The sequence below is a fragment of the Mustela putorius genome, unplaced genomic scaffold (genome assembly GCF_011764305.1).
Source record: "Mustela putorius furo isolate JIRA1106 unplaced genomic scaffold, ASM1176430v1.1 tig00000127_pilon_pilon_pilon, whole genome shotgun sequence".
Lineage (NCBI taxonomy): Eukaryota > Metazoa > Chordata > Mammalia > Carnivora > Mustelidae > Mustela > Mustela putorius.
Window position 1 is genome coordinate 15,972,996 of NW_025421288.1, and position 22,348 is coordinate 15,995,343.

At 66.5% G+C, this 22,348-nt stretch overlaps 1 protein-coding gene across 3 annotated transcripts; it reads left to right on the top strand.

Moving 5' to 3' along the window:
- Nucleotides 1-409: 409 nt before the first annotated feature.
- Nucleotides 410-17,157, top strand: DUSP8 (dual specificity phosphatase 8). Of its 3 annotated transcripts, none has more exons than XM_045066712.1 (7): nt 410-593; nt 6,460-6,757; nt 8,348-8,486; nt 12,572-12,738; nt 13,270-13,429; nt 13,653-13,776; nt 14,307-17,157. In XM_045066712.1, exons 2-7 carry the CDS (start codon nt 6,569-6,571, stop codon nt 15,376-15,378), a joined length of 1,851 nt encoding a protein of 616 aa, XP_044922647.1. In that variant the 5' UTR covers nt 410-593; nt 6,460-6,568; the 3' UTR covers nt 15,379-17,157. The 3 variants fall into 3 exon arrangements, with proteins under 3 accessions (XP_044922647.1, XP_044922637.1, XP_044922643.1); XM_045066702.1 differs by having other exon boundaries at nt 413-593; nt 6,460-6,799; XM_045066708.1 differs by lacking the exon at nt 410-593 and adding an exon at nt 776-4,155 and having other exon boundaries at nt 6,460-6,799.
- The last annotated feature ends 5,191 nt before the right edge of the window (nt 17,158-22,348 follow it).

A 22,348-nucleotide genomic window follows, 5' to 3' on the forward strand; every position in this document is an offset into this window, starting at 1 on the left:
CGGGAGGGACGCCGTGCGGTCCCTTTAAGAGCCGGTGCAGGGCGAGGGGCGGAGGGCAGAGGGCGGAGGGCGGCGGCCCGCCCGGCCCGCCGCACCCCGCGGCCGCCGCCTCTGATCTGCACCCGCGGCCCCGCTCCGGCTGACGTCACCTGCCCTCGAGCCGCGCGCGCTGATTGGCTGCAGGTGACGTCAGGGCCTTTTTCGCTCGGCATGACCTCATCCCCGCCGGCGGCCCCGCCCTCCGCCCCGGGCCTGTCACTCGCGGCCGAGCGCGGCGGCCGAGCCGGCTCCGCGCCCCCCGCCCGGACGCCGGAGCCCGAGCCGCGCCGGAGCCGCACCGGCCGCGCCCGCCGAGCCCGGGGTGGGATGCGCGCCGCGAGCGCGCGTGCCCGCCCGCAGTGCGCGCGCCCCGGCCCGAGCGAGCGCTCCCCGCGGCGGCGGCGGCGACGGCGGCGACGGCGACGCGGCCCGCGCGCTCCCCCGGCCCCTGCCCCGGCTGCGCGGGCCCCCGCCGGGCCCATGGGCGGCGCGGCCGAGCGGGCGCGCTGAGCGGGCGCGGGTCCCCGTGCGCCCCGGACGCGAGCGACGGCGAGGTGAGCGGGGGCGCCGAGCGGGGACGCGCGGGGCGCGGGCAGGGGCTCGGCCCGGGGGGCGCTGCGTCGGGAGCGCTGGGGCGGCTGCACCCGGCGGGCGCCCGGGAGGAGGAGGCGGCCGCGAGGTGAGCGACCCGGCTCCGGGGGGCGCCGCGGACCGGCGGGGGAAGCCCTTCGCGCGCCTCCCGCAGAGCCCGGTGGACCCCGGCCCGGGCCCCGCGCCCCCCACCGCGCTTCGTCGCCTTTCTCCTCGAAATTCCTTATTTCGGGGGGGAGGGGCATGCAGTGAGGACCCAGGGCCTTGGCCCCTTGCGATCCAGCGTGGGTCTGTATGGAGCCCTGCGAGGGCCCCAGACCCAAGGATGGCCCCCACCCCGCCATGTCGGCCCCAAACTGGAGAAGGTCGTCCCTGCCCCCGCGGGTTGGGGATGCAGGCCTTGAGCAAAGGAGCGGAGGGTTTTAGCCTGCGGGCGGCCCAGGAAAGGGCCCATTCCGCGTTTGCTGGGGAGGGACTGCAGATCCATATCCCCCGTGTGGCCGGCCTCCGCGGGGGCCCCCACCTCAGGGTGCTCCGCGGGCCTCTGCAGAATAAAGACCATCCGGCCGCCGGCTGCAGAGGCAGCGGCGGCGGGTGCTGGGGGAGGGGCTGGCACTGCCAGGCTGAGAGCAAGCAGGCTCCCTCAGCCTGTCCGCCCACCTTGGCGGGGAGGGGTACCTTCCAGTCTGGCCCAGAGGCGATGAGGCTGCAGTGGGCCCAGCCCCCCGTCAGGTCACCCTCCTGGGACAATTTGCCTCCTGACTTCCTGCTGTAGAAATGTACCGGCTTCTGCAGGGTGGGGGTTGGGGGCCTGGGTGCTGCGGGGATTGCGGGGTGCAGGGGGAGCCCGTGCAGTGGAGGACGGAGGTGGTAGGGTCTAGTGGTGTGCCGCAGCTTGGGGCGGGTGTGGGGGTGCTGCAGGCTGGGGGGGCAGTGATCTGCCGAGCCCCCTGCCCCTGGGGGTCTGAGTGGGGTCCGAGGGAGGGTCCGTGCACTCCCCACTACCTCCCTCAGACCTTGCTCCAAGGGCAGCTGGTGGGAGGGAATGAGCCTAGCATCCCGCGCCCCAACCCTGCTCACGGAGGACAGCGGTCCCAGGAATTCACTGCTTAGATGTTTAATGAGCCTCTGCCTGGTAGAGCAGCTCGAGTGGCCCTGAGCTGGGGGTTCATCCGGAAGCCTGACTGAATCCCGCGGCAGTAGGCCAAGGGCTCCAGGACAGTTGCTGAGCGGTTCTGGTCTCCTGGCTCCAGGACACTTGCTGAGAGATTCTGGTGTCCTGCTGCCCTCAGCCCTCCCTCTGGAAGCTCCTGTGCCCCAGAGGCTGCCCCAGGAATGCTGGCCTCCATGCACACGGGTGCAGAAAGATGCCGGAAGTCACCCATCGCTCTAGAACCTTACCCAGCATCGTCTCCTCTCCAGCAGAGGCTGACCTTGCGGCCCGGATGTTTCAAGTGGACAGAGGGCCCACAGGGGTGTGCAGAGGGCATCCTGGCTGCATCTCCAGAGGGTGCGGCTTAGAGGGAGGGAGAGGAAGGAGCCAAAGCCACAGCCAGAGGGACATGGGCCAGACTCTGACCACCCAGCCTGCATGGGCTGTGTCCTCCTCGGCCTGGCCCACTCCAGGCGGTGACTGCTGGATGTCCCGGGACGGCCCAGGTGCGAAACATGGGCGGACAGTGACCAGAAGTCTTGCAGATTGGTAGGGCTAGAACCACCCAGTCAGGAGCAGGGGAGACCTAGAAGTGTAGGGTCCTGAGCATGCCCTCTGTAGGGATCACACGTGGACACCTCCTCCCGCAGGCTCTGCCCGGACCCCTGTGAACTGAGGGGGCAGAGCCCCCCACCCTACTGTCTCCCAGGCCTGTGCCCTCCCCAGACCAAGTTGGCTCTGCTTGGCCTTGCCACATCACAGAGGGGATGCAGTAGAGGTCGGCTTGGACCCTTTTCCATTTAGCCCAGAGGAATGAGGGGGCCAGGATTAGAGCCTTTGGGGGTCCCTGATGAGAGCAGGTGAGGGAAAAATGAGCTGACTTGGTGTGAGCCACCGATCAGTCTCTCTCCTGGCCTCTCTGTGCAGCCGTCTCTGCACCCCCCAGTGCACTGGGTCACAGTGAGCTGGACATCTCAGCATTCTAGGGACCCCCATGGCCAGGTCCTCCCGAGGGCCTGCCTGTGTATGCCAGGTACCATTTGGGCTGGAGACACCTCTCTAAGGGAGATCCACTGTCCCCCATGGCTGACAGTCCTGACAGTCGTCTCCAGAGGTAGTGAGCTCCCCGTCACTAGGTGCGGAGCAGGAGATGTTGGTGAAGGCGCCGTCGGCAGGGAGTTTTCTGGTCACGCATATCCCTTGTTCAGAGATAAGAGCGTGCCCCATGGAGGCCCAGGGAGCCCTTGGTGTGATGAGATCTTGGAGCTGCCCCTGGGTTCGGGTGTCCCGGGGTTTGGGAGAGATCGGCGTGCAGAGGGTGGGAGTGACTGCGCCCAGTGACCTCACGTGAACACACATGTCTGCGTGTGAGTGGTTGCACGAGGGGCTGGCCTGGAGAATGGGAAAGAGGCGAGCCAACAACGTGTGGACAGTGTGCCGAGGGTCCCGTCCTGGCACGCGGCACAGAAACCAGGCTGTGCCGTGAATGTGGCCTTCCCGGACAAGGGGTGGTTGTGTGCCGCCTCCCGGCAGGGGGATAGGGGCGGCAGGCAGGTGCAGAGGGGCCTCTGGCCTTCCAACCGGGAACTGCCCAGTCTCCTCAGTGAGGAGCCCTGTGATGGGGGTCTCTGGGCTTGTGCCTCCCTCCCACATCCATCCCACTGGCGCCCAGGCTCTGGAATAGCAGGACACAGGTGCTGTGTCCCCTCAGAATGGGGTCTGGGCTGAGCCTGGAGTGGGTCCTTGAAATCAGAGAGGCCCAAGACCTTGCAGGGTCTGTGTCCTCTGGGCCCACCCTGCCTGTTCTAGCCGCATGCTTCAGCCTGAGACTGTGCTAAGCTCCCCCTAGCCCCGCTGGAGCTCTGGGCCCCGGATCCGGGCGCAGCAAGTGAGGGTCCACCCCCAGGAGCTTTCGATTCACACCCAGGAGGCCAGCTCCGTGCCAGACGGCCCCTGCAGGAAGTGCGCCTGGGCCAGACCTCGGCCCTCGGAGAAGGCATCCCCGAGGGCGGGAGGGCGGGAGCCCGCGTGCAGGGGCCCTCGGGGCAAGCAAGGGGGGGTGGGGCCGGGTGGAGCAGAGGCCGGTGGGGCGTGCTGGAGCAATGTCACGCCTGGGCTTTGGGTCTCCGGGTGGCGCCAGGCCCCAGCTACCGGGCACCTGCAGGCAGCCAGGAGTGGGCCGCCGGCCGCACCGCCAGCGGCCGCGAGCCGGTGCCGCAGGAGCAGCGGTTGCCGGGCGCCGCTGCGGTCGCCATGGCGACGACGGAGGCGCGAACTTGCTAATGAGTCCCCCTCGGCTGCAAATAACAATACCGGAGCGGATGGTGGGGCCGCGCCGGAGAGCTCCGTGAGGGAGGCGGGGCTGAGACCAGGTACTGGGCGGGGGGAGCCTGTCGGCCCACCCTCCAGAGGCTCCCGCCCCCGCCACCGTCCTGCAGCCCCCCAGCCCTGCTGGGCTCTTCCCCGCACTCCTCCTAGCCGGCCTCCCTCCTGTCCTGCAGAGGGAGCGGCGCCTGCCTCTCCACACCCCAGCCCCTGCCCCAGCCAGCTCGGGGTCCGAAGGCAGTGTTTGTGCCCCGCGACTGCAGGGAGGGCCAAGGACCTCCCTTCGGCCCCTTCCTCTCCCTGCCCGAAGTGCTGTCCCCTCTCGCGCCCGTCTGCGCTCACCTGGCTGATGGGAAACCTGCCCGCCCCTCTGCCCGCACACGTCTGCCCCAGGGACTGGGTGGGCCTCTGCGCTGGGCTCCTGGTCAGGCATGGGGCCGGAGGCTCACGCAGGCCTGGAGCGGGCGGCCCGTCTGCCACAGTCTTGAGGTGCAGAGGGCAACTCAGTAGCTTCTCAAAACATCTCGGACAGGAATAGAATTGGGGGCCCTCACCACACAGGCTGGGACCCCCACAGCAGACAGGGCCCCCTCAGCAGGGGAGGTCCCCCAGCTGGTGACGAGCCCCCTTGGCATGTGGGGTACCCCTTTTGGCAGATGGGCCCTTTTGCTGTTGGCCTTGCTTGGTTTGGCCCTTGGGAGGGATAGCGGCCCCAGCTGCACCCCGGGCCTCACCCCCACTGTGGAGGAGCCCGGGCACCTGCCCGGGGAGCCAGGCATCTATGAACGGGATCCCGGGGCCCTGCCTTCTGGCCAGGGCCATCCCGGCCACTTCCCGTTGGGCCAGCTCCAGTGGCCCAGCCTAAGGCTGCCCATGGCCAGCAGGCATGGTCTACATCTGCCTGGCACCTAGTTCTCTCTGAAGCCCGCCATCCCCACCCCACCCCACCTGATGAGGGACAAGTGTCCTTGGGAGGCCTCACCTGCCACAGCTGGAGGCTCGTCCTCTGACATCTGCCCCCCCAGCCTCTCCTGTGCCAGAGCTGGGTAGGGGTGCGGTGGAGGGAAGACCCCGTGTGAACAGCAGTGGTAGAGGCTGTGGGTCCTGACCAGTCCCCGTGGGGTGACCTGAGGCTAACCCCTCCCCTTGCCCAAGTCTCCATCTGCCCATCTTTAAAGTCAAGTCCACACTTTCACGCTGTGCATCCTGGTGGGCCGGGTGGTGAGGTGGGCCTAGGAAAGGCTGGTCCTGGCAGGTGGCAGGGCAGGTGGGGCGTGGGGGTGGGGCTGGGAAGTGTGTGGCAGAGGCCAGAGTACCAAACCCGCAAGAGGGGTCTCAGCCCCAGGATCTGGGGTCCCTCGTACTTCCTCCACACAGCCCTCAGCCCGAGAGCCCTTACAGGCCATGCTGAGAGTCCCCGCACCCCAAGGGTCCTACATCTGGGTCACCTACTTTGCCTTTCATCCATACCACCCCATCCTGGGACCTACCAGCCCCTAGAAGGGTCCCCCTAAACCTCAGACCTTCAGTGTGGCCCGACACAGCCTGCCGTGCAGCCTGCTCCAGTCAGCGAGCGTGTGACGCGCTCCTGCAGGGAGACAGACACTGGCCCCAGACCCTTTTTGCGGCAGGCGCTAGGGCTCAGGCTGCGGGACTGGGACAATGGCAGCCCGGAGGAGCCCCACCTCCTTGCCCAAGACCCCCTGCCCCCCCCAGGAGCCCAGCAGCGTGTGTGGACGCAGCCCGAACCCCCCTTCCTCGGGGTCCAGATGGTCCGCTCAGGGAGTGATAGTGCTGCAGGCAGCCGGAGGGGGCCGGTATCCTGGGGCAGGGAGCGGGTTCTGGACCCTGCCCAGCCCAGAGTTCTGGAGAAGACGTGTGGGCGGGGTGGGGGGGTGGGGGCATCCCAGCAGAGGGATGACAGAAGCTTGAGGGCAGAATGAAGGGTTCCGGATCAAGTGAGTGTCCGTGAACCCAAGGGCCGGGGGAGGGGTCCTCAGGCCCCTCCTCCCTGTCCAGCCAGTGCTTCCCTCTGGGGTCCCCCATCTGCCCTACTGTATCCCACTGGGAGGCTGTCGCCGCGGCCTGCACAATGCAGTGCCGGATGGGACCCCTGGGGCCCGCTTTCCCAGTCCGATGGCCTGCCTCACCCACCCCGCATGTCTGGGCCTCACCTTTCATGGAGCCAGAGGGGCTGCTGATTCACCCCAGGCAAGGTAGGGCCCCCTGGGTGCCTGCCGGCTCGGCCGTTCCGGTGCCCTTGGGTCCGGAGGTCAGCCCTGCCTGGGGTGCTGGCCGGGTGCCCACCATGGGGGCCCACAGCCCCACTCACCATCTGCCTCTCCCTGCAGGTCTGGCACCATGCCCGGGCCCTCTGCACTCTAGGCCACATCCCCGGCCTGCGGAGCAGCCCCTGGACACTTCAGGGCTCACCCCTTCCCCACTGCCCCCGGCCCCACCATGGCAGGGGACCGACTCCCTCGGAAGGTGATGGATGCCAAGAAGCTGGCCAGCCTCCTGCGGGGCGGACCTGGGGGACCGCTGGTCATCGACAGCCGCTCATTTGTGGAATACAACAGCTGGCACGTGCTCAGCTCCGTGAACATCTGCTGCTCCAAGCTGGTGAAGCGGCGGCTGCAGCAGGGCAAGGTGACCATCGCCGAGCTCATCCAGCCGGCCGCGCGCGGCCAGGTACCAGCCGGTGTGCCCCACGCCCTGTCCCTCCCCCACCCTACCCCCACCCAGGTTCCTGTCACTTCCAGGGGCCAGGCCAGAGCCCCTCAGCTGGGTACACAGGGGCCCTCCACTGGCCACACCCCCGCTCTCAAACCGGCACTGGGCTCCCCGGTCCGAATGCTAGCTTGGGCCCGGCAGGCAGCTCCCACCCCCCTCGCCGAGCTTCCTCCTCCCCTCCCCGGGGAGGCCCTCTGCAGAGCCCATCTCCCCAGAGACGAGCCCCTCCCAACCGGGGCCTGCTGACCCTATCTAGGTCCTCACTCAGCCCCGGAGTAGAGGTCTCCCCATGTAAGACTGGATGGTGTCCCTGGGGCCCAGGCCAGGGCTCAGAGGGGCAGTGGACCCAGAGGGCAGCTGGTCAGGAGCACACCGAGTGCTGTGAGAACCCAGAGGAAGATGGGGGAGGCCAGAGGCTAATGCTGAGCATCTCTGTGCCCAGCCCCCCAGTTCTTTCCCTGGAGTTCTGAGTGACCCAGAATTCGCTCTCCGTGCCCCTCCCCCATGAATGTCCCAGGTCACCTGCAGGGGACAATCCTGTCTCCATTAGCCAGGAGCATCAGGTCCAGCACTGGGAGGGACCACTGACCCCCTGACCTGGGAGGGCGAGGACACCTCCAGTCGGGGAGTGACACGGCCAGCAGCCCCGAGCTGGGGAGGGGTCTGTCACAGGCCCTGCGCCAGCAGAGCTGGATGTGAGGGACCCAGGTGGCACAGCCGCTTACGGGGAGTTCCCCCCACCCCCACCAAGGCCAGAGCGAGCTCCCTGCAGCCTCAGGGAGGGAACCCGGTGATTACTCACCCCCAGCGAGGACTCCCAGGCAGAGCGCAATCCCATTGGCTGCTGGTGACATCATCGACCCAGGGTTGGCGGCTCAGCTGGCTTAGGGCCTGAGTTGCTTGGGGGGCAGGGCAGTAGCCACTGGGAGTAAAAGCAACTCAGCAGCTGGTCCCCAGGCTGGGCATTCCGGGTGGGAAGAGGGCAGGGGAGCCCCAACGTCCAGCTGCCTCCTGGATGAAGAGGGGCTCTTACAGCAGCCCCCACGTTTCCCATCGCTGGCTGGGGAGTTGGCCACATCCAAAGACACCACCCTCAGAAGCGCTGAAATGGCCTCCCAGTGACCCTGGGGATGGTTTTCCCTTGGCCTCAGCCCCCCCGACAGCGTGTGTACCCTCATGTCACCATGGCCACCCGTGTGTGCCCGAGGACCCGGTTACACTCACAGCATCTTATCCTAGGGGGCCTGGCCCACCGGGGGTGCCAGCAATGTCCGTCCTTAGCGGAGGTGCCTGTGTGAGAGGGCAGGCACGAGGAGGAGCGTGCCCCTGTTCCTGCTGGCTCTGGGGGCCTGCCTGTGTCGCTGTGGGCACTCACACCTGTGCAGGTGTGAGCTGTGAGATGGGTGGGTAGCAGAGAGCCTGACCAGTAGCAGCAGGCGGCAGCAGGGGATGGGGCATCAGGCAGGTGCCCAGCAGTGCCCTGACCTCTGCCCTTATGGCCTCCAGGTGGAGGCCACAGAGCCACAGGACGTGGTCGTCTATGACCAGAGCACACGGGATGCCAGCGTGCTGGCCGCGGACAGCTTCCTCTCCATCCTGCTCAGCAAGCTGGACGGCTGCTTCGACAGTGTGGCCATCCTCACGGGTGAGCTCCAGATAGCCCCGGGGTAGGGGCCTCTGGGCGCCCTCTCCTCACTGGGACCTTAGCTTTGGGGGGGGGCATTGGGGGAGTCAGTCTCTGGATCCACCTCTGCTCTCTTCTCTGAGCCCAGAAACCAGCAGCTACTGGGGGCAGTGTCGGTGGGGGGGAGCACTGTCTCAGTAACTAGAGAACTAGAGTTCTCCCCAGCTCCGTTGTTCCCTCCCCTGGACCCACACGCTTTAGCACCCCTCCAGCATGAGCCTACCCTGCCCCTAGCCGGTGAAGAGGTAGGCCGGAGGAAACCGGTAAATGCCATCTGTGGCAGGAGAGGAGGGGAGCGATCTAGGCCGAGATGAGTGTCTGACCCTCCAGCTGTCTGAGAGGGGGGCATAGCCCCTGTCCTCTGCAAACCCCAATCCGACCAGAACTCGTCCCAGACAGGGAGTACCTCTGAACGCTGCAGCCAGCCCAGGATGCCTGGCCCCTGCTGGGGACCAGTAGAGGTCCCTGTGGGGCTTCCCAGACCCCAGATGCAGCCCAGGCACCCCGGAGGCTGGGAAGGCCCCCGTGCGTGCGCGCGCGGCTTCCTCCGGTTGGCAGGGCCTGGGGCACTTCTGTAGACCCCACCTCCCAGACACAACCCAGGTTCCAGGGATGGGTTGAGCTGGCCTGTCTTGGACGGTGCACTCTCCCTGCCAGCGTCTGCCCTGAGCCGCCTCTTACGTGTGGGCATGCTGCGGAGTGGTCCGTGGGCATAGGGCTGGCCCTTTGGCACTGGTGCCCCGCGGGAGCATGGGCCTTCACCACAGTCCACGGGAGGCTTACCGGTGGGTCCGTGTCGTATGCCCCCGTGGCTCTGGGAGGCTCTCTAGTCAGGAGTGGGAGCCACCAGGCTTTCTGGGAGTCTGAGAAACCAGACCCAGAGCAGCGCCCTCCCTGACCCCCAGGCTTCCCAGGAAAGCCCAGAACCTCTAGTGCTGTCTCCTCTGGAGGCTGTGGCTCCTCACCCGGCAGCCATAGGGCAGGTCTCCGATGTGCCAGGAGGGCTCACCTGACACTGGCTGTGCCCCACTTGGTGCGCTCAACTCTTGGGGCTGCCACCTGCTCTTTGTTCCCTGCCGGCCCCTCCCTGCGACGGTAGAGTATTTGACCCCATTTCCCAGAGGGCCAAGCCAGACAGAAGTCCCGACCCACCGCAGCATGAGAAGGGCTCACAGCGGCACCGAGTCAGGACTGGGACTCGGGGACAGCCTGAGAGCCTGGTCCGCAGCTCCCACCCCTGAGGCCAGCGCAAGGCCGCAGGGGGTGAGAACGGGAAGGCAAGGCTGAGTGGGAACCAGGGTGCTGCCCCGCCGGAAAGGGCGAGTGACTTTCCAGGGTCCGTAGCGCAGGAGGAGGGGGCTCCGCGGAGGCCAAACGGGGCGGACCCCACACGCGGTGGGCGGGGCCGGGGCGCGCCTGGAGGACGTCGCGGCCGGGGACAGAGGGAGGCCTCTCGGGGACCGGGGAGGCTGGCGGCCGCGGAGGAGGGAGATGGGGCAGGGCGCGGGGTCCGGAACCGGCCGGGACCGCCGCCGCCCTCCCCAGGCCGCTCGGCGGTGACGTCCAGCGGGGCGGGGACCGAAGGCGAGCCTGGCCCTTTAAGCGGCGGGCGGCCGGGTGCGCGCTGCTGCGGAATGCGGGCTGCTGCGGTCGCGGCGCCGGCTCGGTGCGCCCCCGCGGCCCGACCCCGCGCGCGCCGCCCTCGGACCCTGGCCGGAGACCGGGGCGGGAGCGGCCCCTGCGCGGAGGGTGCGCGGAGCGTGCGCGGGGCCGGGGGCGGGGAGGTTGGTGCGGGCAGATGCGGGCCCTCCCGGGGCGCGGGGACCGCGGCGGCGGGGCGGGGGGCTGCGGGGCGTGCCGCCGACCTGTGGGCCGGAGAGCGCCTGGAGGGAGCGCGGCCGGGGCCAGGGCCGGCCCGGGGCCCGAGCGGTCGGTGCGGTCCGTGCGTCCTGGGAGCGAGCTCCTGTGCGAGTCCGCGGCTCCATTGTGCGGCGGCGCGCGCTGGGAAGCTGCGAGGTAGAGGGAGGTGGAAGTCCCTCCTGAAGCAAGGTGCCCTTGGGGATGCCTGGGGGATGGGGGCGCCTCCCCCCCACCCCACGCGAGGAGTGCCAGCACCTGAGGGTCCGGGCCTGCTGCCACTGATAACAGGGTGGACCTCTCCAGCAACCCGGAGCCCCGCGGGGGTGTCCTGACATCACTGGAGGGGCGGGGCCACAGGCTCTGCTGCCCTTGGCCCAGGTGGGGGGCTTGTCGGGGTCACCACAAGCTGCTTGGCTCTTCCGGAAGGGGAGGCAGACCTGTGGGGCTTTACCTGAGGGGTTGCAGTCAAAACTGGCAGGTCTGCACCTGTCCAGAGATCCCCCTTTGTAGGGGAAGTTGCTGGTGGCATAAGCCCAGCCCTCCTCGGCTTGGATGAGGCCCCCCAGAGAGCTCGGGAAGCTTATGGTAGAGACGAGTCTTTGGCAGAGACCCTGCAAACATCCCGTCTGCTGGGGGGGGGGGGCGTTGTCCTCCAGCAGGAACACCCAGGGGACCCCAGGCTCTGGCCGGTGAGCAAGAGCCCAGCCCCCACACCAGGGCAGCTTTTGCCCGTGGGTGGCCTGTTGGCTGTGCTCATAGTCAGCCACTTCTCCCTGTCCAGCCAGCAGGTTGCCGAGGTAGGGAGAGCTTCTCCTCCAAGGCAGCTGCCTCCACTCCCTCAGCCTGCAGGGCCCCCCCATCAACCCTGCCCCCCACCAAAGGCAAGCTGTCATTGGGGGCACAAGGAACGCTCCTGGCACTCTGGTTGGGAGTTTGTACAAACTGGTCGTGGAGCTGGGCCAGGGGTGAAGGCTGAGGGCACCAGGCATCTCTGTCCCGGGAAATCAGCCAGGTGTGAGGCACCAGCTGTGTCTGCAGACGGGGAAAGAGCACTGGGGCTTGTGTGGCCTGGGCCCCCGCCGCACCCCAGTGCACTACGGTGGGCATCTGTCCGCTTGAACTCTGTAGTGGATCAGTCCACGGAGGGCAGGGAATGTCCGCAGGCCTCGTGTCCCCAAAAGTGTGGTTTGCCCCAGAGCAGCTGCCAGGGACTATGATCTCACCGTCCAGGAGCTGGCGGCCACCAGCTGCCTGGGTGCAGGCCGCTTAGTTCTCCGTGCGTCTTCACGGCCACCGCCTCTGTCGAGACTCACAACTGTGCTATGTGGCAGGCTGGCTGGGGAAACCGGCCAGAGGTGTAGTAAGTCCCGCCCGTGGTCACTCACGGAGTCAGAGATATACCAGGGATTCCCGCTGGGGTCTTTGAGGCTGGCAGATGGGCTCCTTCCACTGACCTGTGGCCCAGGACGTGGTGGAGCAGGAGAGGCAGGGGCACCTGCCAGCCACGTGTAGCACGCGTGCCCGCTGCAGGTCCTGCTTGCTCCCCGTCCTCTGGTGCTGTACTCTGGGCAGAAGAGAGCCCAAACTGGAGCACAGGTGCCCTGCAGGCTATGCCAATTCCAGGAGGTGACGACATGCCCAGGGGCAGGAGGGCCCCCCTCCAAAGCCCTTGCCTCCTGGTCCTGGCACCTAGGCTTGGCCAGGGGCTCCCAGCCAACTAGCGTCAGGGAGGGATTGCATCAGCCCTGGGGGAGAGGCAGGAAGGCCCAGGCTGGCCCTTGGCCACCACAGGCACAGAAGAGCCACGCCCTCGACAGGGACCTTCCATGGCGGTGGAGCCGCCCCCCTCCCCAGTCCTGCACGTGCTGGGCCAGCCCGCAGCCTCGAGCCCGCATTTATGGGCATCACAGCAGCGTCCTGGCAGGCACAGCTCCTAATTAGTCCGGGGAGGAATGCGGGCATAGGGACAGGCTGTATATGCGCCCAGCATGCGCCTCGACTCTGTGAGTGCAGCCCTCCGGCACCCTGTGCTGACTCCTGGTGCTCAGGCCAGAGTCTCACCACCTGGCACTGCGTGGGGCAGGGGGTCCAGGCTGCGGCCAAGATGGAGGGACGGTCGGTACCCGGGGCTCGCTCTCGCGCCCAGCCTGCCCACCGCCTGACCCACATGTCCACTCTTCCTGCAGGGGGCTTCGCCACCTTCTCCTCCTGCTTCCCTGGCCTCTGTGAGGGCAAGCCAGCCGCCCTGCTGCCCATGAGCCTCTCCCAGCCCTGCCTGCCTGTGCCCAGCGTGGGCCTGACCCGCATCCTGCCTCACCTCTACCTGGGCTCGCAGAAAGATGTCCTGAACAAGGTGTGTACAAAGCTGGGCTCTGGCCGTCTGGAAGGGGGGGAGAGGCCAGAGCTCAGAAGCAGTTCCAGGGCTGGTTTGGGGAGGGGGGTGAGAAGGGAGCTGAAAGCCAGCGGGGGGGGGGGGGGGGGGGGGGGGGGGGGGGTGGGGTGGTGGATGATGATGAGTGTCTTGTGGGGGGAGCCTGGGCTGGGGCGCGAGAGGACAGGGGCCACGCTGCCGGTGGAGAGGCAGCTCCCAGCCCCTTAGGCGGTGGAGCCCACATGCCAAACAGCTGATGTCACTGGCCCCCAGGCAGCCCTGAAAGAATCCCGTGTTGTAAAATTGTGAGGAGGGAAGAGGCAAAGGCGCCGCCCAGCAGCCATAACATTCCTGGGAGCCTACCTCAGGCGGCGGGTGGCGCTTGGGGGACCAGCCTCCCGGGCTCCCCCACCCCTCCAGCGCCGCTGGAGGCTCGGAACTCCAGGTGGAAGGGGGGAGGGGCTCCCACCTCCAGGGCACCCCCTCCTCCAGCCCTTCCTCCCGCCCCTCCAGGACCTGATGACCCAGAACGGAATAAGCTACGTCCTCAATGCCAGCAACTCCTGCCCCAAGCCGGACTTCATCTGCGAGAGCCGGTTCATGCGCATCCCCGTCAACGACAGCTACTGCGAGAAGCTGCTGCCCTGGCTGGACAAGTCCATCGAGTTCATCGGTGAGTGGGCGGGGGAGGGGCGGGGCGGGGCGGCGCCAGGCGTCTCCTGGAGGGGTGGAGGCTCAGTGACCGCCCGGGTGGGGGGGGCCTGGGCCTGAGATGTGGGGCTGGGGTTGTGGGCGCTGGGGCCAGTAAGGTCCTCTGCTGGGGTTAGGGAAGGGCCCTGCACCCTGAGCTTTCACCTGCCCACCAACACCCCCCCCCCCACCGGCCCTGCCTCCAGATAAAGCTAAGCTGTCCAGCTGCCAGGTCATCGTCCACTGTCTGGCTGGCATCTCCCGTTCGGCCACCATCGCCATCGCTTACATCATGAAGACCATGGGCATGTCCTCAGATGATGCCTACAGGTAGCCTCTCCTTTCTTCCTGGGCCCAGAAGTTTAAGGCTGGAGATGGCCCTTCCCGTGCCCCTCTCCACCCACTAGCAGCTAGCTGCAGAAGGCCCGAGCCCAGCTCCAGCAGTCCCGGATGGGTCCGCACATCAGCTGCGAGCCTTAGTGTGGGCAGGGGAGCGGGGAGCAGGGGGGCGGGGAGCAGGAGGGGCAGAAGGAGGGGAGGAGAAGGAGGAGGAGGGGGTGGGGGGGGGGCAGGGAGAGCAGGGGGAGAGCTGGAGGAGGAGGGGAGGGGGCGGAGGAGGGAGGAGGGGCAGGCGATGGAGCAGGGGGGGCGACAGGAAGGGCGGGGGCAGGGCAGGGAGATAAGGGGAGGGGACTTGGGGAGCAGGAGAAAGGGGAGGGGCAGGGAGAGCAGGGGAGAGCAGGAGGGGTGGGGGCAGGGCAGCGGGACGGGGGAGGGGACATGGGGGGCAGGAGGAAGGGGGAGCAGGGGGCAGGGGGAGGAGGAGGGAGCCCCGTCTCAAAACTGCCCCCTTCCCCCAGGTTCGTGAAGGACCGGCGCCCATCCATTTCGCCCAACTTCAACTTCCTGGGCCAGCTGCTGGAGTACGAGCGCAGCCTGAAGCTGCTGGCCGCCCTGCAGGGAGACGGGGCGTCCCACCCCGGGACGCCCGAGCCCCTCCCGGGCCCCGCGGCCCCACTGCCGCCGCTGCCACCACCTACCTCAGAGAGCGCCGCCACCGGGAGCGCAGCGGCCGGTGCGGCCAGGGAGGGCGCACCGGGCGCCGGTGGGGAGCTGCCCGCGCCGGCCGCCCCCGCCGCCGCCGCCGCCCCGGCCACCAGCGCGCTGCAGCAGGGCCTGCGCGGCCTGCACCTCTCCTCCGACCGCCTGCAGGACACCAACCGCCTGAAGCGCTCCTTCTCGCTGGACATCAAGTCGGCCTACGCCCCCAGCCGGCGGCCGGACGACCCCGGGCCCCCCGACCCCGGGGAGGCCCCCAAGGTGTGCAAGCTGGACAGCCCGTCGGGGGGCGCGCTGGGCCTGCCCTCCCCGGGCCCCGACAGCCCAGACGCGGCGTCGGAGACGCGCCCGCGCCTCCGCCGGCGGCCCCGGCCTCCCGCCGGCTCCCCGGCCCGCTCCCCGGCGCACGGCCTCGGCCTGAACTTCGGCGACGCCTCGCGGCAGACTCCGCGGCTGGGCCTCTCGGCGCTGTCGGCCCCGGGGCTGCCGGGCCCCGGCCAGCCGGTGGGCCCCGGGAGCTGGGCGCCGCCGCTCGACTCCCCCGGCACGCCGTCGCCCGACGGGCCCTGGTGCTTCAGCCCCGAGGGCGCGCAGGGCGCGGGCGGCCCACGGTTCGGCGCTTTCGGCCGGGCGGGCGCGCAGGGCTCAGGGGGCGGCGACCCGCGGCGGCGGGAGGCGGCAAGGGCCGAGGCCCGGGACGCGCGGACCGGCTGGCCGGACGAGCCGGCCCCGGAGACGCAGTTCAAGCGCCGAAGCTGTCAGATGGAGTTCGAGGAGGGCATGGTGGAGGGGCGCGCGCGCGGCGAGGAGCTGGCTGCCCTGGGCAAGCAGGCCAGCTTCTCGGGCAGCGTGGAGGTCATCGAGGTGTCCTGACGGTGGCCGGGGGACCCAGCGCCCGACACTCCGCTGCCCTCGGCTCCCTGGCCTGGGCCGCCGGCAGCCGGGCCCACTATAAATATATATTATATATAATGCAAAGAAAGGTAAATGGTTTTACTGCGATTTTTATCGAGAAGTAAATATTTCGATTTTTTATTTATTTAAGCTGTTCATTCTGGCAACGATTTGGCAACAGTGCGGGCGGCCCCCGGACCTCTATTTTTACTGTCTGGTATTTAAACTGAAACCCACGTTTCTAAGCAATATGAGGCCACCTTCAGTCCCAAGCTGGGGTGCCAGGCCTGGGGTCCCCTCCCCCCCTCCCCCCCCTCCAGGAAACACTGCTGACCGTTGCAAAGAGGCTGCCCAGCTTTCGTGCACTTTTTACATAAGAAAAAGGGGAAAGAGGAGAAAAAAAAAACTTTGCCACAAACTGAGCCGCAGAACCTCCCTGTCCCCCCCTGTCGTCCCCCCCCCCCCCGTCCCTCCCTGTCCCCCCCTGCCCCCCTCCGCTCCTCCTCCTCTGCTCCTTTCTGGGCTCTGCACCAAAGTCTAGGTGGGGGAAGTGTCCCCGGGGCTGGGGTGAGGCTGAGGTGGCTCTGCCCGCTGGAGGCTCCCCTAACCACATGCCTCCCCCACCCCCCCATCCTGGCCCTCGCCTGGCTGGTGTCGACTGGCATCCGGCCTGGAGAGGTGAGGGTGTTTGGAGGGGCTGAGGCTAGAACAGGATAGGGGCTCGGTGGGTGTCGGATTATGTGGGTCCCCGGGCAGGGATGGAAGTGGAATGGCCCCCACTCCCGCCCGAGCCCCCGTCCTTCCACGGGTTCAGCAGGACTGTTCCGTCCAGCCTGCTCTCCTGTCTCTGCTTTGCAGAGCTGCCTAGCGCCACCCGCCAGGTAGGGGACAACAGGAGAAGCTCAGCCCGGGGGTGTCAGGTCAGGTCGACCCCCCCCAGCCCCGGAGAGCTGGGCTAGCGAGTGCTGGCTCCCCGGGTCACAGGGCGGGTGGATTTTGAGTTCTGGGCTCTTCCCCACCCAGGCCCCAAGCCCCAGGCCAGACCTGAATTCGGGTATGTTCCTGCAGGTGGGGGTCTCCATGAGGAGCTGCCTTGTGGCGGGGGGGGGTGGTGGTGGTGGTGGTGGTGGACAGACACTGTGGCAGACACTTCTGCTTCCCGGGGATGGGGTCCTTAGCTCTGGGAGAGCTGTCTCCAGGCAGATCAAGGCCCCTGATGTGGCCAGATGGCCCCATGCCTGCCCCCCGCCCCATGGAGTCCTTGGAGAAGAGCCCTCCCACACTCCCCTTTCCTGGGGAGCTCTCGCCTCCGCAGCCTCCCTGGTATCCTCAAGGTGAAGGCCAGATGGCTTTTTGACCCCGGAGGGGCCCTCCTGGTCCTTTACCTCCTGGTGGTAAAGCCAAGGAAAATGCCCCCACTGCCCCCTGCCCCACACCCTCTTGGGTCTTTGGGACCCGTGGCTTTTGGAGGCAGGAGCAGATATCCTAGGACACCCCTCAGATGTCCTAAAGTCCTGGGTGGGGGGGCCGGTCGCCTTGGGAAGAGGCCAGGGGCTTGGCAGGAGGGCAGCTGGGTGGGACCGAGTCCTGGGGGGCAGCTGGGTGGGACCGCGTCCTGGGGAGCAGCTGGGTGGGACCGAGTCCGGGAGCAGCTGCCCGTGTAGTTGTTTCTTCTGTTTGTTCTGTTGACCTGCGGCCTGTGCCCCTGTCACCCTCCTTTAAGCAAAAGTCCTCTTCCTGTTCCCCTTGTCCCCACCCCTCTCCCCAAGAAAATAAGCTATCATCGTTGTGTTTGCAATCTATGGATTAGAGGTTTAAGTATTTATTATTGGTTAATTATTATTATTATGATTGATTATGTAAACTTGCCTTCTGTCTGTCTATCGCGTTGGGTTTCTGAGGTGACCCTGGGTGTGGAGGATGCACTGGTCCCCACCTCCGCGCCCCACCCCTGTGCTGTCCAGGAGACAGTGGTCTGGGGCCACTGGTTGGGCCCCAGACTCTGGAGGCAGGTCCCACAGCCCCTGTCCTTTCCTCTCTGCCCTCTGCCCTTTCTCTAGGGCCGCCAGCGTCTCTCGTGACTTCGGTCATGGAGTGTGGGGGGCTCTTGCTCTTGAGGCACTGGTCACCCCAAAGTAGCAGCTGCAATGTGGGGGGAGGTCCTGTCCCGGCCACCCCCTCTCCTGTCCTGGGGGGGGACCGGACCCTGGCACAAGCCCCTCCCCAGTCACTTCCACACACTGCCTGAGGCAGGGCGGGGCCGGGCCCCAGCCCTCCCCCCCTCTCGCCCCGCCCCTGGCCCTGGCATTGGGGGTCACCCCAGAATGGACCCCGCCCCCTCCTAACACTTGCTGGAAGGTCCAGTGGAGGGGAGGTGGTAGGGCCCGCACCCCCCCCCCACCCCACCCCGCACAGCTCCCAGTCTCTCTGGACTGGGTGGCGCTCCTGCCCCAGAACCCCTCCCCCAGCGCGGCCACACTCTGCTCCCTGTCCTGTCCCCTTCTTTTGTATTTGGAAACAACGTGTTGTAATAAATCCTGACATGGATGTTTTCCCCGTGCCTCTGGCTGCCTCTTTCTTCAGGCTGGGGGGTGGGGGGAGTGGAGAGTGTGGGCCAGCGGCCCTGCAGGCTTCCTGAGGCCAGGACCCTGGGCCGTTGGCCCAGGACAGCGAGCCAGCTTCCGCAGGACTCAGGACCTGGGACCCCGAGGGCGGGTTAGGCAGGGTGGGGGAGGCCTGTGTGGGGAAGGGGCCCTGGCCGCATCCTCCAACGTGGAACACCCTTGTTTGTTGTCACATGCTGGTGAAAATTTTACCAACTTACAACTCTGTCCAATCAAAACGGGGCTTTGCCCGCAGCCACCTCCCCAGTGTAAGCACGGACACGGCGCATCCCCACACACCTCCACACGCGCCGAGCACGCCGCCCGACTTCTGCTGGCAGATGGTTTGCTCGTGTTTGCGACCGGCTTTCTCATTCTTCCAGCCAACTGCTGGAAGAACACGTGGGCTACATGTGGCCACAAGGACCGAAGACTCAGAAGGGCATCTGGTGGAATACCAGGGGACTCAGCCACTATTGTCCCCGGCCCCTGGGTTCCTCGCCCTGGAGTCACCCTGCCCTGCCCACCAACCTTCCCGACGGGGCCGCGCACCTGTACCTGCGCCTGCGCCTGCACCAGCACCTGCACCTGCTCCTGCACCAGCACCTGCACCTGCAGCTGCACCTGCACTTGCGCGGACTCCCACCAGAGCACGTAGCCCTCAGGCCGCAGCAGCCCGGAGGTTAGTGCTCCTCCCCCCCAGTAGTCCCAGCACTACTCTACTGGGACAGACTTTCAGACCGGACTTCTCCAGGTCACTCTGATGCTGGCTGTTACTATAGCGACGGCGCTGAGCTCACAGTGTGCCAGGCCCGACTCCTGCTTCCGGTCATTTCCCGGGACGGCTCTCCCCTGCTCCAGGGGGGCTGCCAGATACGGCCCAGCCCTACGGCCCTCTAGCCAATGCCTTGGACCCTCCTTGGGGCTCTGGCCTGCTTCTTTCTAGGGACACTTCCCTAGGTCCACATGGCAGGTAGGCCAAACCCGGGACAAGGGCCAGACCTCTGCGTGCGCATGCGTGCATGGGAACTCACATGCACAAGAGTGCCCGCACACGCATGCAGGGTGTGCGTGTTCCAGGAGCCTGGGAGAGGAGCGGAAGCAGGAGACAGGCTCAGCGGGCCCCTCTCCGGGGCTGTGGCAGGAGGCAGGGTCCTTGAATCCAGCATCCCTAGGAGCCCTCAAGAGGCTGAACACTAGAAGCACTGGGCTGTCGCTAAAGGCTAAAGCGGGGCTATTTTTAGCTCAAGAACATCTATTTATAACTCTGGCAGTCCTGTGGAGTCCCTAAAGCCGGGGAGTGGAAGAAAGCCGATGGCTGTCTCCAGCCCCATGGTGGTGCCTCCTGCTCCCCCAGGCCCAGGAGCCCCTGCCCCGTAGGAGGCAGGCTGGTGGCGGCTCTCGCAGGAAGACCACAAGGGCACAGAAGGCCAAAGGACCCTGGGAGCAGTGGAAGGATGCACGTGGGGTGGGGGGAAGCCGTCTCCCAAGTTGCCCAGGCCCCAGCAGGTCACCTGGCCCAAGGGCGGAAGGAAGAAGGTGTTGAGGCCAGGCCCACACACCCACGGGCTGACCTCCACCTGCTCTCGACAACGAAGCCAGGCACTGTCCCAGGGGCTCTTCCGTGAACGCTGGGCATCCTGCCTGCTTCTGCCTCTCACTCTCCGGACCCCCTTGATCAAGAGCTTTAGGCTCTCCGTGGGTTTCAAATGGGCGAGTACGTTGTCAGTGAAGGGTTGTTCTGGTAGGTCTCAGCCTGTGAGTAGTGATGCTGGGGATGCCTGGGCCCTCCCGTGCGCCCGCACTACTGCTGGGGGGCCACTAGACGCCTTTCCCCACAGGGGCCAATGTCGTGGCTGGACGGGCCCCGGTGGTCCTTCTCACGATGACAGGACACACTTGACCTAGAGCCATCAGGGGGCTCTGCGGAAGCTTCCTGACTCACAGGCCCTGGAGGGAGTAGGCACATCTGAGGCCACAGGTCAAGGTCGTGGGGAGAGGAGAGGGAGGCAGCATGGACCTCGGTCTCTAACTCTTCGGGTTTGGGGGTGGGGGCTGAGGTTTCCAGAGTGGCCGCCCAGGACCTTCTGGGGCAGAACTGCTCGGTGGGGCAGCTGGGCTCTCTCCGTCTAGCTCTGGCAATGTGTCTATTTGAGATGGGTGTCTTTGAAGTGACTGCCTGGGCACTCCGAAGCTTAATGCCAGGCATTTCCATTAGCAATCAGAAACGCTTATCTGCCAAGCACTTAGGCTCCAGGGCTGGCGGGGGCGGGGGTACGTGGTTGAGCCCATGGGTGATTAGGGAGCCGATGGGCGGATGGCGGTGCGTGGATAGGAGGATGAGGTGGCCGGCTGGTGGACAGGTCGTTGAAAGCATAGACGTGTGCCTAGATGAGGAGCTGGGGGGCCGGCCCGGCGGGCGGGTGGGTTAGTGGTGGGGGAGGCGGGCGGGCGCGGGGAGAAGGCGGGGAAGTACTCGCCCGGTCTGTAGTGCTGGTGCGTTCCTGCTCCTCTACCTGACGTTGCAGGCCTGTGCTTACCTCCGTCCCAGCACTGGACCGTGTGGGGCACCCAGTCCTGCTGAGACAAAGTGATCAGTACGTGTTCCCTCTATAAACCACGGGCTCAGAGCTGGCACCACTGCAGAGACCCGGTTAACCCTCTCCAAGGCCCAGGGAGGGGCTAAAAGACAGACAATGGGCTCAGAATGGAGTCACCTGTGCTAAGCCCCCCCACCCCCAGCAAAGCAAGAGTTCACACCTCCCCTAACTGCAGATTCAGCCCCTCCCAGGAGCGGAGTCGGTTTGGAATTTCCTGGCCAGCACCCGTGAGGTCGTCCGCAGGATAATAGCCCAGCTTTCCCCAAGGGAAGGTGACCTTCCTGAAACAGTCCGTCTTCCAGCTTGCTTGTCCCCTCCACCCTGCTGCCTGTAAAACATTCCACTCTGCGTGACTCCCCGGAGCCCCCTCCTGCCTGCTAGGTGCTGTCCAATTGATGAGTCTTGGAATAAAGCCAGTTAGGTCTTCAAATGTACTCAGTTGTATTTTTTTTTTTTTTAAACAAGGGCAACTGACTTTGCAAGCTCCCTCGAAGCGGGGCAGAATTGGGGCGGCCTCGGTTTCTGATCTCTGGGCTCTGATCACCCCAGCTGAGCAGTCCCTGGAGGTGTCTTGGAAAGGACCAGTCTCAGAGGCCCCTCGGGCCCCTTCCAGCACAGAGGGAGACTCAAGACTCAGACATGAGGGGGCGTAGAGCCAGGGAAGCATGAAGCCACTGGCTCCCAGGAAGGCTTGGGGTGAGGGGCTGGCTTCTGAAGGTCAGGTTGGATCTGGGGGTCCGGGACATGGGTTGCAAGGAGACACTACAGCCAGAGCCACAGAGAAATGTGGAGGTGGGGCCGCACACGACGGGGTCCAGGCGAAAGCTGACCACCTCTGGCCAAGGTGAGGTCCAATGGGAGGGGGGTGCCTGGCTCTGGATGGCAGGGGGCTGAAAGGCATCATCTGTTCTGCCAAAAACCTGTCCTTCCTGAGAAGTCACAGAGCCTCCAAGGGTCTGAAGAGAAAATGCAGACTGGCAGTTGAGGGTCCCGCTCTGCAGAAAGGGGCACAGCGGCTGGTGGGTCCAGCACAAACAGGGGCACTGCCAGCAGAGCTTCCCGGGGCGGGGGGGTGGAAGCCAAGGTCCCCCTCCCAGGAGACAGGGCTCCTCCAGCCGACCCCCCAGAGTGATCTCATGCTTTTGTCAGGGGGCTGGGGTCTAGGCGGGCGAGGCAGTCCCAGGATCTATCCCTGGCCCTGGGAGTGAGGGTCTCCAGACACAAGGTCATCTCTGAAGGAGAGGCCAGGCCCTGGCGATGGTGCTGGCAGCTTCATGGAGGTGAGGGGGAGGACAGAGGACACCACCCCAAGGACAGAACCAGAGCTAGGCTTGGTCAGGGAGAGGGCACCAGGCTGAGATGGCGGTGCTGTGCCCAGAGCCCTGAGGAGGTCTTGGTAGGCTGGGGAAAAGACAAACGTGCTTTCTTACCCAAACACACCTGGGCCACAGGGCAGACTGAGGTCAGGGGTGGGGCTTCACTGGGAAGCCCCTCAGGCATCTCAAAGCGGAGCAGATCTTCCAACGACCCCTGCCCTGTTCCCGGGGAATGCCAGGAATGGGGTGATCTCAGGAAGGAAAGGGGTGGGCAGAGGGGGGCTCCCTGAAGTCGGATAGGACCAGAGCAGACTGGGTTCCATAAGGGACTTTCATTCCAGAGGCCAGAGGCGGAGGCCACGGTGGGCAGCCCTGGGCAGCCCTCTGGAAGCCTTCTCCCTGGCTCTTTGCAAATACCAAAGATGAAATC

Coding starts and splice junctions, on each gene's coding strand:
- DUSP8 (XM_045066702.1), top strand. CDS start 6,569: ATGGCAGGGGACCGACTCCCTCGGAAGGTGATGGATGCCAAGAAGCTG. Junction 6,800..8,347: donor AGCCGGCCGCGCGCGGCCAG/GTACCAGCCGGT, acceptor TATGGCCTCCAG/GTGGAGGCCACAGAGCCACA. Junction 13,430..13,652: donor CAAGTCCATCGAGTTCATCG/GTGAGTGGGCGG, acceptor CCCTGCCTCCAG/ATAAAGCTAAGCTGTCCAGC.